The following is a 17992-nucleotide window of genomic DNA, read 5'->3' as shown; positions in this document are numbered from 1 at the left end:
TGGTGCGATTACATGGTCCTTCTTGGTGGAACTGGCAAGTATTTGATGTACGAGTGGAACATTTCCACTTTAGGTACATTTTCCAGCTTTAGGTACTGCATTGTAAGTAACAGCCATTTCTTGCTTTACCTCTATCCCTTGGCAGACGTGTTGGAGTAAAGTAGAGGGATGTAGAAAGCAGCATAGAATGGATGACCCGTGCAACACATCCCTCACAGCTGGAAAAGTAGAAGCCTGTTTTGACTAAGAAAAATGCTGTCTTATTATCTGTGTATTGCTTTTAGATCTTCTGCCTTGTTCATAGAATGACAATGCTAAGCAGTTAGCTGATAGACACGATTAATCCTGATGTGAACTGGACTTGTTCCATATAGTCTTGTTCCCTCTCTTCTCCAGCTCTAATAGTGTCATCTTCATTACTCCATGAATTTTCTTTTGCTTCCAGTTATGAGTCAAATTGTTCATGGTTCTGTCAGTGCAACTGAATGTGAACACAACTTGGTCTGTAGCCTGTCACCGATACCAGCCCTCAAGCCCAGGGATGCAGAGTATGGTCAAGGTTGTGTCTCTCTAATTTGACTCTCTCATTTTTCTTGCAGGCATGGGCCGTGGAGAGAGCCTGTTAACCCTTACTATGTCAACACGGGCTACGCGTTGGCACCAGCGACCAGCGCCAACGACAGCGAGCAGCAGAGCATGTCCAGTGACGCCGATACGATGTCGCTGACGGACAGCAGTGTGTAAGTACTGGAACCACAGCGTGTTTGTTGCCTTAGTAGTGGTGCTGCTGTTGTCTTAGTCTTGGGTAGGCATTGCTACAGCAGGTGTTCGAGATGCAATATCTTCTCAGTGTCAGACAGAGCTTTCTACTTACCTGGGTACTTCTCTTGAGGTTTTTTGCTGCCAAACAGTGCTCAGTCTGTGATCGCTCTTCAGTAGGATTGGTGACTGACCAGTTTTAGTTGTCTGGTGACCAATTTAACACAACTTGTACTGATAAGCCCCCACTAAATCTTTTTTGCGTTTTTCTAGTTCCTACCTTCCCAGCAGCATCCTGTATCTCACCCATGAGATACCTTCCTTAAAGACGGTCGGCAAAGGGAGAAAAAAGGGGTTATGAGATTTTGTTGTGACTGAATCTCTGTGATAAAGAAAAGGATTTGGGCAAAAATATTCAGTGTTTGGTCTGGTTTTTAGTAGTGCAAATGCAAAGTGTCTTTCTGTAGAGCAGAGGAACCCTTTGATTCTTCAAGCAAAAGATGACAGGTTTACAGAATTAGGAGAGGTTTTTATTGACAGCAGTGCTATAAACACGAAGTCCTCCAAGAGGCTCATTTAGTGTCACTGTGAATGTCAGGAGCTGTCAGACCTTGTTGGAGATACTTTCCAGCCTGTGTCACGGCTGTTGTTAATGGGTGCTGCAGCAGTTCCCCAGCTGCCCTCGGTTAATAAGGGGAGCTGGTGGGTGTGTGACGTGCGTGGTGACTGTGTGAGCCGGTCACCAGCTCCTCACACCTTCCCCACGTCATGGTGCAAAGTGGAGGAGGCAGACCTTGGCCAAAGGGGCATGGGAGGCAGAGGATGCCCCTGGGACAGAAAGCTGTAGAGGACCAACCGCTAATTAAAAGCTCTGTTTGATACAAATCCAGCTGCTTTGCCACATCCTACTGTGGTTCTTCATATTCATCAATTTATATGGAGGAGTACTCTGAAGCCAGCAGGGGTCATGTAACTTCTTGTTATCAGGAGAGACAGATGTAAGAACTCTTCAAAATTAATTAGCTTTTAACATTTCCTTTTCCACTGGTCCAGCAGGCTTGTGGGGCTTCACAGATGGTTATACCTGTGATAAGTTGTGATCATTTATGCCAAAGTTCTTCACCTTCCTAATTTTTATTTCAGTAGCCATAATTTATTTCTTTCACAGGCAGAATAATTTCTGTTTGACCATTCTATGCATTCTTTACTCTTTGCTCCCTTTTCCCCTTAAGCATTTTATCCCTTCTATGCCCACCATAGGCTGCTTCTAGGACTTTAATTATCACTGAAACATGTGCTGCCTTCTGCTAATAACTAGCCCAATCTCAGTGGTTCATTTTAAGTAAGTCTCAAAAATCATAAGGCTAAGCCCGTGATCTTTCTTTCTGTACATCTCAAACTGGGTGCATGCAGATTGATCCTCAAATTGGGATTCTGGACATATGGCCTTGACCTTTGACTTAGGAAGACTCTGTGTGCTTTCAACACATACTCTTCATTACGTCCTTTAAAACTCCAGTACCAGGTTTTGTTCTGTTTTTACATGGCATTGCTCAGCCTGTCTGCCTCCTGAGTTTCAAAGGAATTTTTGCAGAATTGCTCAAGGCAGCAAAAATGAAGAACAACCAGACGCAAGTTAAAGAAGGGACTCCTGCTGCTTGACAAGACTTGCATGTCTCGGTGCTTTGAATTTAGACCTTCTCTAAGGAAAATGGCAATAAAAGCCTCGTTTGCCGATGAGCGAGGTTCTTCCCTATGTGTGCTGTTTACATACAGCAGTCGGGCTCAATAATAAAGAAATCTGGCTTCTGCTCCATGACAGCATATGAACAGCGTGTGATCCCAAGGCAGAAACCTCTGTGACCCTCCGTCAGAGGGGAATGTGTCTGGACAATCAGGATGCAAATGTCAGTTAATTGAGGAGTGCTACTAAGCCGGGGAAGCAGGCGGGTGCATGGGGAGCGTGGTGTGATGCAAGGTGTGCTCTTCCAGTGTTGGCCAACGCGGGCCTATGGACAAGGCAGGCACACTGTGTGGATGCTGTACTCTGATGTATTGCAGTTGCACCAGCTTGCGTCTAGGCTTTGATATTGTATAGATCACGGCACAACAGGATCTGGATGTGGCTGCATGCACAGCCCAGCTATGCAAACCTGCTGGTAAGGACCTGGGCGATGCTCTGGCCCCCTGAGCTGGGGTGAAGGGAGGCAGGCACAGGCGTTTTGGGACCGCCCAGTGTTTTTAAAAGTCATTTCTGTGGTACCAGCTACAAGCACGCTTACCTAAAAGATGAACTTTAAACAGGATGCCTTTCTAAGCACTGGTAAATATTATTGTAATGGGTTGAACTTATATAACAAATATGTTATCAGTCCCTGTTGTTCAAGGAGTTTGCTTTTTGAGTGGCTTAGAAAACATTGCTCTTAAATGCCTGTGCTCCGCTGATTATTTTTCAGTCTTCCTGTGTCATACGAATTCCTCTGCCCTTGTAGGCAAAACAGCTCTGGTCCTCTCTGCTGAAACCTGTTTTTATAATCAGCACGGCAGCTGTGTTGTTTTAGCTGGTGTGTGCGGGGGCAAGGTCTGGGAGGACACAGTGGAAAGCCCTGGTGAGTGCTGGCCCGGCCAGTGCTGTGGGCACAGGTGGGACGAGCCGCTGGTGCTCAGAGGTGGGTCAGTGGTGGGTTGGGGCTTTGGGGCTCTGCCCTCCACCCTGGGCTGCTCAGAGCCTGCCCCAGGCTGCTTTGGCATTTCTGGCACATCCTGAACTTCTCCTGCCCTCCCAGATAACCCCCCATGTACAAAGAGCATCTTCCCCAGGGGGAGGAGACAGTCTCTGGTTGGGGATTTGTCCTTTGTGAAGGAAAATTAAGGTACATTTAGGTAGGAAGGCAACATGCAGGAGCTGAAATGCATCAAATTACCATGTGATATTCCATTTCAGACACAGAAATGCTTTAGGTCCGTCAAGAGCTTAGCTGGGTGAACAAGAGGTAATGTCTCCTCTTTAGCCCAGTGTTGTGGTCCAACTAAACAATACTGCTTCCTCTGGGTCTTATCATGTGTCCTGGCTTATCTTGGTTGGGAGCTTTGCCTTCAGGAAGCCAGTGGGCTTGGCTGGAGGGATCCTTGTTCTTCCCCAGCTCCAGCTGAACCTGCCCTGCAGTAAGGATGGTCATTCCCCAGAGCAAAGAGGTTTAGGACAGTGCTTAAAAAACCTCGCAGATTAAATATTTTTCCTCGGATGACTGACCTTTGGCCAAAATGCCTGGCCATTTTCCCATCTTCTTCATGTGAGAAAGGTCTCTCAGTGACTGACGGTGGTGCTTTGATAAGAGTAACTGGTAGAAAATATCAGCTTCACTGTAGATTTGTTTCTTGTCCCTCCTACAGGCAGTGATCCAGAATGACCTTGAGTTCTGCTGTATTTCATAGAATCATAGAATCATTTAGGTTGGAAGAGACCCTCAAGATCACGGAGTCCAACCATAACCTAACTCTGGGACTAAACCATGTCCCTAATTTAAACAATTTTAACAACTTTTTGATTTAAAAAACCCTCAATGATGATTTTTAACTGCTTAGGCTTAATGGTTGCATTTGGAGGCTGTTTATGGAGGAGCAAAGACAGCCCTTGTTTGAAGAGTCCAACTGAAGAGCCACAGCAAAGCCTCCCTGCTCGCCAGAGGCTCCTGCGGGTCTGTTCGGTTCGGTTTGGAAGCCCCCACCTCTCCCCCCATAGCAAACCAATTGCATCCTCATTAAGTAAATGATCGAAATCCTCTTGCTCCCCCCGCATTGCATTTCAGCACAGAGCTTTCTGGTACTAGGGAAAATGACGTGATGAAACAAGGAAAAACAGTTTGGGAAAGTTTTATTTTAAAAGTAGATGTGCTGTCAAAAAGTTTTTATTTTTTTTTTTAAATATATATATATATATATTATTTCTCTATCTATTGAAAATATCTCAAAGCAAGCTACCTGACAAAAGGAAAACAAAAGTACGGTATTGGTTTTCCTTGCTTTCCCCCCATCTATTGAATAAGGTTTTGTTGGGATAAAATTAAAGTGCTTATCTTTGAATTTGCTTCCTCTGGTTGAGTTGGCACAGTACATTGAACGAAGGAATGTTCCAAGTTCAGAGGTGGCATTGGGGAATCTAGTTAAAATGACATCAAAGGCAGCACAGCAGGGCTGAACATGTGTTTGAAGCCGGATAGATTAGAGGCCATTATCAGCCTTTCGCTACTGTGCTGGGAACAAAAGTCGCTCTTTCCGCTGGGACTGCTGCTGGGGAGAATTAAAAAAAAAGAGAGAGAGAAAGAAAAATTGCACCTTCTAATATAATGCCGCTTTTCCCGCAAATGGCTCTGCGGCTTTAGCGTGCGAGTTGTGTTCTGGCACCCGGGTTTTGTGCGGTGGTTAAGCTGAAATGTTGTCTGTTGATGCTGACCAGCTATGGCCGTGGTAATCCCCAAGATTTGTTTTTTCGGTAAAAATTGCCAGTTGTTTCATTGCCATCCAGTCTGGAAAAAGCTGTGACTTGTTGCGATAAAACTCTTTGACTATCGTGGCTCTTATTTTTCAAATGGAGGTTCGTCATTAGGGAAAATGAAGCCACCTAATGAAAGCGATGGGAATGGCCCATCGGAGGTGTCCCTGCCGGGCGCAGCCAGGTGATGCTCCAGCTCCCGCATTACCTGCAGCCACCAGCCAGAGCTGTAATTAGCCTGGCTAATTTTCTTTTCTCTCATTTGTCTTCCTACTAAAAAGCACTTGTCATTAATCATAGGTTTTATTTTATTTTAATGGTGTTTAATTTTGAATGCCTGGGTTACTGCATGAAATTGCGTTTGCCTGATGTAATTTGGTGGCGACTCTTGCCTGCGCCCGCGTTTCCAGGGAGGCACCGGGTACGGAGAGCTGGTGATGACCTCCTTGCACAGGCTGGGGCTTGTAACTCAGGAGCTTTGTGGGGAAAACACTGCAGTAAATTGTGTTTCCCTTGCCAAATGGCATCTTGACTTGAAGACTCTGCTGGTTAAACTGTTTGTTCTCGAGAAGCAGCTGTGCTTGGCGGTTGGGGAGGGGGATAGGTGCTAAGTACATTTGGCTTGTGCAAACATCTTGTTGCTGTGACATGTGCTGGGACAGGCTCATTCACACCGCTCGGAGTGGTGTGGGGTTGGAAGGAGATGTGTGTGCGGGGAAGTTATTTGGTACATGATCAAACCAGAGCCCCCCTTCATTTCTGTGCATTTCTGTGCCATTGCACAGCTTCCCCAAGCGGTTACTTTTACTGATAGAGGGAAACTTGTAAAATAAGAAGGGAAAACTCCAAATTGCCAAGCTCCAGGCTGGCATTTGTTTTTGCATTCGTTGATTTTTCTCCAAGTAACACAGTGTCACCAGGACATGGGCCCATGTCCTTGTCTTGTAACTGAGCTCCAGCTCACTCACAATCTCCTCATCCCAGGGTGTAAGCAGGGTGGTCGCAATAGCGAGTACAAAAATGTGGTTCCTTTCTTCACCTGAAGTTATGCCCAGCCGGTGGTGGTTTGCAGTGCTTAGCCGAGTCTGCTGGCTCTGACCCTCTGATACCCATTTTTGGGACCCATGTGCACCCATCTTTACAGCCTGGCTGTGTGTGGCCTGGCAGAGCAGGTCTGCACTGTGCCCCAGCTTACAGCAGAACTTCTGACTGAGCTAGAGATCATCTTAAGAGCAGCAGAGCCTACCTCGTCACTTTGATAAGCCATTTGAGAAGTTGTCCTACTCTCTTAAAAATAGATACCTTGTTCCATGACCGAGTTCCCCTTGGTGTAGATGTTCACTGAGCTCCCACTCCTCCTCCTCCCCCTCCTCGCCTGCCCTGTGGTTTACTGTGTACATTACCAGTTCTCTTATAGAAAGCAACCAAATATAAAAGGTACTAGGATATGGTCCAAGTCCTTCTCCCTGCCCTCCGCCTTGGGCAGTGGTTGCAGGAGCCCTGGTTTGCTCTGCTCCCAGCAGATGCTGTCTCAGTCACCCCCAGCACCCAGTACCAGAGTGTTGCTGGTTCGGGGACCTGGGCCAGCATCGTTCCCCGCAGGGATTTGTCCTGCTCTGCTGAGCTCGCCCTGGGCGTGCAAAGCCTTTCTCAAATGTAAAGAGGTTCCCTACCTGCCACTCCGTGGTGTCAAGGCTTAAATGAACGTAATGTATCAGGGGACTAAAGCAGCACATGTTGTTGTTTTATTCTGGCAGAGATGGGATCCCACCGTACAGACTCCGAAAGCAGCATCGCCGAGAGATGCAAGAAAGTGCCAAAGCAAACGGACGCGTGCCACTACCTCACATTCCGGTAAGTAGCACTGTCTCCTTCACCAGAGGTAAACATGCAAAATACATGACATCTCTAGCATATATTACTCCACTTACAAGTTTTAACCCCCCGCTTAGTGCTATATTCATTTGGGGATGTTTTGAGATGAAAATAGACCATGCTAAGAAAGGTCTTGGTAGCCTTCTGCCAAACCCATCATCCAGGGCTGCCCAAAATGCATAATTTTTCTTAATTGTTCAGTCAGTAACCAGTTGTTTCTCTGGGATGAGAATGGAAGTGCTGGCTGGAATCTGCCTGCAAGCAGGGTGTGTGCCCTCAGGTGAGCTGGAGGTGTTTGTGGAAGGTGTAGGAGGCCGTTGGACGTGAAGGCTGATGTAGCTCTCAGCCAAGGTTGGCTGGGGAGAAATGCAACTGTCCCAAGTGGTATTTCTGCACTGGGCAGCCAAAGGGAGCTGTAACCTGTTCTCAAGGACTCAGCAGAGTCCGCCTGGGGGTATAAGGCAGGAGAGCAAAGAAGGTGCAGGCGTAAGTATTTCATTTGTCTGAGATTGTCTCCCTGGTTGCTCCAGGTAAGCAAACAGCTTTGGAGGATGATCATACCTGCTAGGGCTCTGCAGCCCCAGCTGCAGCTCTGCTTATTATTATTTTCTTTCTGTGACAAGTTACAGGTGACATTTAATATCTAGCAGGGAATAAAGGTACTTCTTTCCCCTTTGGACAGCTGGACTCCAGCACAAATCAAATAGGGAGAAAAAGAACCTCCATCTGCTTTTTCCAGAAGTGCCTTCAAACTTGACACAGCTGTTCTCATCCTGCCTACTCAAAGCAGCACAATGCCAGCAGAAATACACCCTTGTTTTAATCTGATTTAAAAAAAAAAAAAAAAAATCACTCTTTGTTTTGCCTTTTAAATTAGATTATTTTCCTTAGATTTAAGAGGGTCTCCTATGCTTTGATCACTGGGTTGACAATAAAAGCCCTGGCCGCGGCCGCTCACTAGCCATCCTTGCTCAGTCACCTCTCTTTTCACACAGTTGCTTTCACAGTGTGGTCGCTGTTGAAAAGGCTGGCTGGGTGCCTTTTTATTTCACTTGATGCCATTTTTACTGTAAGCATGGCTTTGTTAGAGTTGAAGTTTGAAAGCTTGGCCTTTATTTTTTGTTGTTGTTGTTGCTGTTCCCCAACAGTGGGAACTACCGAGTGAATATTCTCCAGCTTCAAAGCTTGTCAGTGGCTTTACCTTTTGGATAAAAATAATAGTGGCTTTCTGTTGATTGTGTGCACTGGCAATGCCTCGACGAACTGCAGGTTATAAACTCAGAGTATGGAGCATTAAATATGTATAGTGAGCTCTGCTTTAATGAACTTCCATCTGCCAAACATTTCTTTTGTTGAACTGAATAAGTGTCATTCCAGCAGCAGTTCCTTGCAGGCTAATTAGTTTTACTTAGCATTAAATTTTATCGACCTTTTCGGAAACCAGTTAAAAAAGAGGGGGGAAAAAAACAAGGTTTAAATTGGCCACCTGCTGCTTATAAATTTTTATATTATCCTACTTATCTACATGGTCTTTTAGAATTACATATTCCTCCTAAATTACACACAGGCGCTTCACAAGGATTTTTCTGTGAAACATCCGCTGTTCCCATTAGGTTCTGCGCTGTAATTTTAAGTCCCAGGGAAAAAGGCATCTTGACGCATATTTATATGGGAGTGGAGGACTGAGAAGTCGAGTTAGTTCTAGTCTTTCTCCAGGGAATAAAAGTTTGGTTCAGACATTCTGGCACCTCCTGCCAGCCAATTACTGACACAGAATTGGCATTGACTTCAGAGAGGCTCTGCTCTGCCCTCGCTTATCAATCAGCCAAGAAAGGAGAAGGTAATTAGACAATATGTTTTGACAACACCGGTGTGAAATGTTATAAAGCTAGTCTTTTAAAATGACCTCTAACTGCACGCTTATTGAATTAAACTTCCCCAATTAGCAAGGAGCCATGCAAATGTTGCTTTCCGAAGCTGGTGGTTTGGCTACCTCGCAGCCCGTGGCTAAAGCCGTCTTCTCCAGCCACCCGGCCCTGGTGGTTAGCGTGATTTTAAACGTGCAGCAATGACTAAATTGCAGCTTTGGTGAAGGTCTTTATGGACTTGTATCTCACCAGAGTAGCCAGAGTCCACACCGATAGCGCTTGCACAATGCATGGCATGTTTTCCTCCTACTTCCGAAAAGTCGTTTCAGAAGGCCTTTGGAGACCTTACCGTTCCCTTACAAATGAGTTATGGGGCTATTACACAAAATTCCGAAGGAACTGATATTGCTTTTAATAGCAGCACTTGTAGTTAGGTCCAGAAGCTATGAACTGTAGTGATTATACATTCAGAGAAGACTGACTGCTGGTTTCAACAGCCGTGCTGCCTCCGAGTACCGAGGACGTGTGCGGGTTGTGTAGGATGCTGTCCAGCCCATCCCGCTGTGTGGACGGCTGCGTGTTCCACGCTCACAAACTCACCAGCGCTCTGAGTTTGGAAAAGCGGCATTCACGAAATGGCGCTCTGCCCAGGAATGCTGTGGTGGGTGAAGGTCTCTAGCAAGCAACGAGACCTTCATTTTGTGCCTCTGGCAGGATCCCGTTACACAGCATGTGAATGTTGCTTTTCATGTGGTTTTCTTCTTGGATTCAAGCAGAGCCTTGGAACACCAAAGAGAAAAAGAGCAAGCGGGGTCCCAAAGGAAGAGTGAAAGCCCAGAGAACACAGGGCTGTACCTGTGCTGTTGCATTCATCTGTTCCCAGGAGAGGGTGGGAGATGCTCCTTTTTCCCAACAAATTTAGAAAAATCCAACCTCAAGCATTATGACTTGGGATTCCTATTTTTGTTTGCTTGTTTAACTGCATTAAGAAGCCATTTTGGGATGTTCTTGCTGTAGCTTGATCATCGGGTGGGAGCTCTCCTGTCCTGCCCCACCATCAAGGAAGCTGCTGCTCTTTACGCTATTCCCACGTGAGAAGAAAACGAGTAGAAGCAGCAGCAGAGTGGGTCAGGCTGATTGCTGAACTGCCCCAGCAGAATGTCCTCTGTGCAGAGGTGGCTTCCATAGTGTTCTTGAGTGGAACGGAAGGTTTTGAGTGAGCGCCCTGCAGTGCTGCAAAAGTAAGGAGTGTACAGGAGAAGCCCTGGCCTCACGCTGCCTGGAGAACTACAGTGAAATGAGCTTTCTGCCCCCGCAAGCTGGGAACCTGCTCTGAGTCCCCATCAGCCATTTCATGCTTTTTTCCTCTAATGCCTTGCAGCAGCGGGACTCCTCGCTAATCCCTGAATGCTGCAGGAGTCGATACTGAAATCCAGATATCCATGAGCCCTGCCACGCATGTTTCTAGTATGGAAACACCATTTATCCTTTAATAATGTATGCCACAGTGGAATGCGTTATTAACCTGGGAAATGTGGAGGTTCAGAAGTTCTTTCTCATGGGTCCTCTAGCCTGCCACCCTCACTTCATCTCCAAGACTGACTTGTGGTCTGACATCAGCCACTCAAATGTCATGGAGGCATCAAACCTCCTGTAGATGAGAGAGATTTACCAATATGGAATTATTTGGCCCAGTTGGATCTGTTCAGCCCAACGCAGGGATCCCTGGGGCTGGTTAGAGACCTCTACCCAGTGATGATGTTGGAAAACTTGCTGTTTCATCTCAGAGCCACTGGGGTTTATTCTTCCCAAGAGGAACCACCAAGCCACAGTGAGATTCTTCCCTTTCTGCCTTTTCACATGTAGATCATAGTAAAGCCACACATTTAGGATGACAATGTGTTCTGATGTGCAGCTTGGTCCTCAAACGTCAGTTTCTCAGGGAAGGTGAAATCCATCAAAACCCAAGACCTGCATGTGCCTCATGGAGCAAAATCCAGGCAACTCCCAACTCCCTGGATACAGCAGTGACCCTGAATGTCTTCAGCTCCTCATTAGAGACAGAGCTGTGGTCCTTGTGCATTGCTGGGCTTGGAGGGAACCACCTCGCTGTGCCAGGACTCGAACACACAGGTTAGCAAACTTCAACCTTTGCACCCACTGCTGCTGCGGGCTTGGGAGAGCCTTTGGTTTGCGATGCTGCATTGCATCAAAGGTCAGGAAAATAAAGGGAAATTCTCTCCCAGTTCTGCTTTTCTATGGAAACTGCAACGGGGAGACCTGCGACTGTAACTGCTGAGCGCCAAGCTGCCTCTCATTAGGCTCATTAAGTTTCTAATGGAGCAGGGCTTGGTGCTACTGTTGTGTAAACAACTGCAGAGAGAGTTGGCACATCTGAAGTGGCAGGAGGGAGCGAGCACATCACCTGGCGGGTTGTGACTTGTCAGGTGAGACAGGGATTTCCCTCCTTGGGAATGGCTGGTTCTGGTCATGGGTTTGGGGTTTCTGATGAAAGCAGACGCCCTTAGCCAGAAGTGCTCCCCCAGGCTATGCAAGGGGAATGGGGAATCATTGCTTGGATCCTAGAAGCTCCTCAGGGAGTAAGAGAGGAGGGACCAGCTCTGCCACATCTTCCCGCATGATGGAGCACATCTAGGGATCATTTCTGGGCAACACAAGGTCCTCGTGCTGGGACAACACACGTGACTTCATCCATTATGCCAGTATCTCAAGACTAAATGTCATTTTTCTTGATAATTCTTTTTTTCTTGCAGTGTTTCTTTTTAATACAGGCCGTTGATTTGCAGGGCTGGAGGTCCTGGTGGCAACAAAGGCTTTGTCATCCCAGGCTGCGCCCTTCCCAACAGCTGCATCCCTGGATGAAGGGGGTGGTTGGTTGGGGCTGCTCCCAGCTCGAGTGGGTCAGTCCTGCCTGGGACAGCGTGGGGTCCCTCTGCTCTCATGGAAAGCGGGTGCTAGAGCAGACAGTCCTCTTGCCCACAAAGCCTCATGGTGTCCCCAGGGATGCTGCAGCCCAGCACTGTGTGGTGTGGAAGATGAGACGGTGGCAGCGAGCACTGGGACGGGGTCTCGCTCTCGGCAAACAAAGCGAGTGGTGCTTTAACCAAGACCTCAGCAACCTACCTGGGTGTCATAAAAGATACCTTCAGCTTCCGGGTGCCATCAGGAGGATACTTACTGCCTCCGTTTTTCTTCCTCTGCTCTCCACTCAGCAGCTGACAGAGAGTGAAAAACTGAAATGATTTGCATACTTCGGTCAGGTGTTGAGGCAAAGCATTATTTTAGTCTTCTGCACTGATCTTTCGGCTGATCTGGGATAAATTCAGGTGGTCTCTTATCCTCCTTTAAAGATTTCGAGCTCGATGGCTGCCTCTGGTGCTGTGTTTGTTCTTTTGCGCTGAATTATCTCATGTCTTCACATTTAATTTTATCTCTGGTCTGACAGAGTGTATATTTCTCTCATGTTGGTATTGAAATATTTCAATTCAGGTTTTTATACTGTTGAATTTTCCATATTTTTTTTCCTCCAAATTAAATTTTTATCTCTGCTGTGTCATTTTAGTTTTTCTAGTATTTTAATAAAATAAGGCAGATGGGATAAAAATGAGAAGAAAAATACAGCAGCTGATAGGTTCATACTTCGCTAACTCCTCTTATCCCAGAGCTCAGGAATTTAGGGACAGAGTAACTCAGCACAAGGAACCGAGAATGCCCTTGAACTTCCATAGATATTAATTTGTTCACCCAAAGCAAGCAGAAAAATGGTATCTCTGCACTTGTAAGGTTTCTGTATTGATAAAGCAAGCAGGGGATGGTTGCACAACTCTGAAGGGCTGAGACACCATCCTGCAGGATCCTCTAGGAAGAGATGATGCTTTGTGGGAATCGTGGCCTTTTGTGACTGTGCTGGGATGTAGCAGAAGATTGAGGGAAGTAAAATGTCTTGGAGGTTGGCCGGAGAGGTGGTGGATGAACCATCCCTGGAGACATCCCAGGCCAGGCTGGATGGGGCTCTGAGCAGCCTGAGCTGGTGAAGATGGCTCATGGCAGGGGTGGCACTGGGCGGGGGGCTGTGAATTTCCCTTCCAACCCAAACTGTTCTATGAGTTGACAGGATTTCCACTCCTCTTTGTGGCTATGGGCAAGACTTGCAGATTTCCTGGCACACTTGGGGTAAGCTGAAGAAATATACATAAGAGATCTTCCTTTCTATCCAAGTGAAAACATCGCTACTATAAGCATGATTTTTGAGAGGTTTGTCTCTCTGTCCCTTTCCCACCCTTTGAGACCAGGATATACCTGCAGACTATGTGTACATGGGGAGAAAAGCAAGGACATCCATCCCAAAGAGGAGTTTGGTGCTGAAAAAACTTGTTGCATTGTGGCTCCAGAAAGCCTTTCCCTTAGTATGCAGAGCTAATGCTGGCTGGGGAGCCCGTGGTGGTGGTTCAGCGTCCAGCCGACCTGTCCTCCCTCAACTCCCCACCAGAACGAGTGGCATTTTCAGTTAGCAAAGCCTCCAAAATAAACGTGTGATTTTTTTGGTGCATCTTTTGCTAACCCCTGGTGTGTTTTTTCCTGCAGCGTACATACCGAATGCCAAAGGATATCCACGTTGAACCAGAGAAGTTTGCTGCAGAACTGATCAATCGTTTGGAGGAAGTACAAAAGGAACGTGAAGCAGAGGAGAAACTAGAGGAGCGCCTTAAACGCGTTCGAGCGGTTAGTAACCTGCTTTCCTCCTCTACCAGCCTGGGGGTCTGTGTGTGTACCCTGCACCACAGGGAGCTTTCAGATCCTGTGGAAGCAACCGGGGTGACCACTTCCCTGCTCCAACAACCATGGTCATCGCTTGCACGGGGGATTCTGTAGGCTCCCATTGCCCCAGGAACTTCCATGATGCTGTTCCCCCTTCCATGCCGGGCTCTGTGAGCTCCAGTGCTCCCTCCCTGCCGTAAGGTACCAGCTATGGCTTTTGCCACCAGTTAGGGACTGTGGATGCTCTCCATCATCTTCTCCAGCACCCTTGCTCTACTGACTTTGTGAGCAATTCCTTCTGTGCGAGGATGGGGACTATGTGACAGGAGTTTGCCTTCCCCTATGGGGTTTATGTGATCCCTATTTCTCCCAGAAATGGTACCCAGATGGCAGGTGATGTTTTGCGTGGAGGTGTTTGTGTCTGCCATCAGGCCGTTCCTAGCACAGCCAAAAGGGTTCTGCCCATCAGTGCCTAGCACATCCCTAGAAGATTTGGAACTGGTCAGGTGTAGCATCCAAAACCGCTCTCATAGGCAGAGAAACACAGTGACTCCACGTGGGTGACTGGGGAAACAGGGCCCCTGGCACTGCTGGGGCCTGGCAGAGCTCAAGGACTTGGTAGATGAACCAAGGGAAGCGTGCAAGGCCTTTAGCTCCGCAACAAACTCCAAATGGAAGAGAATTCACTATTGGTCATCTAGTATTGCCTGTGTGGGGCATCCTATTCTGCAGTATTGACACTGTATCTTCTGTGATACTGCACCTCCCAGCTACCTGTGCATCTTGTGCTGGAGTATGGGTGAGCTTTTAGAGGACATCACAATGTTACTGAGCATCATCCATATCAGTGTAATTGCAACCCTGTGTGAAGAAATCACGGGTGTCTGCAGTTAATAGGTCCCATGGCCCTGAGTCAAGGAGTCTGTGCACAGGAACTCCCAACTCTCCCAAAAACAGAGGCGTGGGTGCCCTTCTCAGCTCTGTGCTGTGGGAGAAGCTGAGCCGCTGGGGCTCCAGGGCAGAGCCTTCAGCCCCATTAGAGTGTTTTAAAATATTGATCAATATGTTTAAATGTTTATCTTTAAACACAAAAAAGAGCTGTAGGTTGTAGTATTTGCTTTAAATTATATGCATATTTCAAACGTGAAGAAGTGCAGAAGGCAGAGGGATCTGTAAGCTTCCTCCAGCTCCAGGTGTTGTCCAGATAGCTCCCTTCACATCTGCATCCAGCATCCAGCCAGAAAAGGTCATGAGGTGCTATTTTGTGATCAGATTCCTGTTCTTCTGGAATTGGCCCATTTTTCTCTCTGGTACCTATTGCTTTCTAGACAAAGCTGATTTAACCAGCAGCATTGTCTGCTAACAGAGTCCTAGAGCACTCTTCATCATCCTCCTCCTCCCATGGCAGCCTCCACCTGTACCAGACTACATTATCCCAGCCCTCTGCCTCCTTGAAGAAGCTGCCAGTAGCAATACCGTAAAATCAGCAAATAACTATGTGCTAGAGAATAAATTGAAGTCTGTTTAAACACATTTTTCTGTGACTTAATCTATTTTTAAGCCCAGGACTCCCACTAATGCTATATATTAAACCTCTTTGCTGTCTCCAGAATGTATTTCATTGACTGGCTGGCATCTGGCATTAGCCATTCAGGAAAAACTCGGAGTAAGCAATTGTAGCTTTTTTAGGTCAGCGCTTAAGGTGCAGGAGCTGCTGGTATCAGCAAGAGGAGAGCTTGCATCCCGAGAGATCACAGGGATTTTGTCTATGACCTGAGCACCAGGACTACAGGGTAACCTCTTACCAGGTCTGCATGGCTCACTGAACAGCAGCACAGGGAAAACCATAAGCGTTAGTCACACTGGGTAGTTATCAGCTTAGCGGAGAAGCTGGAAATATTTTGCAAAAGCTAGGAAAACCAAGATTTTTTCTCCCCCATGCTGAGCAGTCTGCAGCTTCCCTTTCAAAGCCACATCATGCAGGAACGTTGAGAAGAGGCATCTGATTTAGAGCCAAACGGCTTTTACTGGAAAAACTGTAGGATTTCTTGTTTTTGAAAAAAACCCTCTGAATTCATTAATTTTTCTGATCAACACAGGAAAGGATTAGAGGATACACATGTTCCTGTATTACTTTTTGAGCCACTTCAGCCTCATGTCCGTGTATGGGAGCTGCAGGATCGTATCATACAAATCAGGGTCGTATCATACAGATCGCTCTGTCTTTGTCTGAACTGAGCGAATTGAAAATCAGCCAGGAGAAGCAAAGCCAGTGCTGAGATTCTCACTGTTTGAATATAAAACATTGCCTAAATAAAGAGGGGATTCATTTGCACGATGATTGAAAAGCGCTCGTGGTTAGGTGAGCTGTTTTGCCCTACTGACCAGTAGCAGCCTGATGGGGGTGGGACTGGGAGAAGGCAGAGAAGGAGATTTGCAGCAAGAGATCACTTGCCCATAGCTCATCAGTGCAGATTTCAGCCTCCAAATTCAAAGGGAAGGGCACCCCCGAGCTTGCTGCAGAGCAAAAATAGCTCAGCAGACAGTCAGCGAAGTTGAAACCTGCATCTCTCTCGCTGCCGCTCCCGGATGGAAGAGCTTTCTGACAGTATTATGTCAACCAAGCACCATCTAGTGGTTATGGCACCCGGGGCTGCCCGGCTCACCGCAGTGAGATGCCGAAACACGACTCTGGAGCTCCCACCAGCCCTGTGTCGGGGAGAGCCGAGTCCCTGGAGGAGGCGGCTCCCCAGCCCCGCCGATTCCTTCGGTGTAAAACGCCGCGGTTTGCATGTGCCTCCTTGGTCCTCGCATTGTCTTGTCTCCCCTTTCTGCACCACAGGCAGGGCGAGGGTGCTCGGGGGGCAGGCTGGGCAGCGGCTGGCGCGGGCAGGGTCGGTGAGAGCGGGGGTTGTGGCTGCGTTGCTGGGCTGGGGCTGCAGCTGGGTAACCGGGCAAGCAGCACCCAGCAATGCACCGGTGCATGCGGCGGAGACACGGCGCAGCTCTGCCGTGTCCAAACTCCCGCCTTACAGTCCCAGCTTGGGCTGCCCCGACCTCATGCCATTTCTTGTTTTTGCCACTGCAGACTAAGAACAGTGAACAGATTTAGCAGAACTGGTATCTGTAGCCTTGACTCAAACCTTTGGCCTCTGCCCTGCTCAAGAAGAGAGATCAGCTTGGGTTAGGTACCCAGATTTCTTCATTAGCTGCCATTATCTTCTACTCTTGGGTCTTTCCTACCCAGTGCGAGGCTGAGACCAGCACCTGGGGGAGAGAGAAGCCAGCTGTCCTGGGGCTGCATGCACACCCCCTGCCCCAGCAGCACTTGCTCCTGCCTGGGGTCCAGATCTCCTGTGCAGTGACACAGATGAGCTGAGCCGATGCAAACCAAGAGTGAGTCGATGCACCCATCTCCTTCCCTCAGTCTTCCAGCTTTCATAAACTGCAATAAACGCTTACCCCAGTGGTGGGGATTTAGTCAGTACATGCTTCATTTTCTCCCTGAGCGAGGTGCCCAGGGATGGTGGTTGGCAGGCTGCAGTGTGACAGACTGAATGTGCCTCTGAAGTTCTTCAAAGCCATTTACTTAGAAAGTGATGTATCCCCTCCAGACATGGGCATCAGGTCACCCCTCAGGCTTGCGACGCCCACGCCTTTGGCACTTCCAAAGCCTGGCATTGTCCCTGGCTCAAGTTTGAATCCCCCAGTGTGACACTGGGAGGAAGTCTGTTATTTGCTTTCTTGCTTGGTGGTTGGCAGCGGAGACTTTGAAGCTGGTTAGCAAGTGATGGATGATGACATCTGACAGGCAAATCTGATGGGAGTCAGTGTTTTCTAGCAGGTGCATTTGTCTGGCCGGGCAGAGATGCCCTGTGCTGCAACTCATTTCTTTACTGTGCCAAAGGAGGAAAAGAGAGCGGGATTAAAGGACTCACTGGAATCCTGCTTGTGTAATTAAAAAGAATAGGAATCCTGACTTCCAATAGAGAAACTTCATAAATATTTGAGTTTATGTTGGAGTGTAAAATAGTTTGTCAGCATCAAAACTGTGGCTGTCAGCATGGAGGAGTTTTATTCTTCCTGGCAAGGACTTAAGAGCTGCTAACAGCGTGTCCTGGACCGTTGTGAACTACAAGAACAAGCAGTTAGTTCCAACTCGTTTCTTGATCTGTGTGAAGTGCTTCCCTCCAGCCTTAGCATGCCCGGGAGAAACTGA

At 47.6% G+C, this 17992-nt stretch overlaps 1 protein-coding gene across 1 annotated transcript in view; it reads left to right on the top strand.

Annotated features, from left to right (window-relative positions):
* AXIN1 (axin 1) overlaps window positions 1-17992 on the top strand; it is a 69761-nt gene that overhangs the window by 39581 nt on the left and 12188 nt on the right. Inside the window, exons 3-5 of the mRNA XM_065850981.2 lie at window positions 600-740; window positions 7009-7105; window positions 13600-13737. Coding sequence (XP_065707053.1) covers window positions 600-740; window positions 7009-7105; window positions 13600-13737 — 376 coding nt within the window. The remainder of the gene's footprint in view (window positions 1-599; window positions 741-7008; window positions 7106-13599; window positions 13738-17992) is intronic.

The sequence above is a fragment of the Patagioenas fasciata genome, chromosome 15 (assembly GCF_037038585.1).
Source record: "Patagioenas fasciata isolate bPatFas1 chromosome 15, bPatFas1.hap1, whole genome shotgun sequence".
Taxonomy (NCBI): Eukaryota; Metazoa; Chordata; class Aves; order Columbiformes; family Columbidae; genus Patagioenas; species Patagioenas fasciata.
This window is presented reverse-complemented; position numbering and strand designations above follow the sequence as displayed.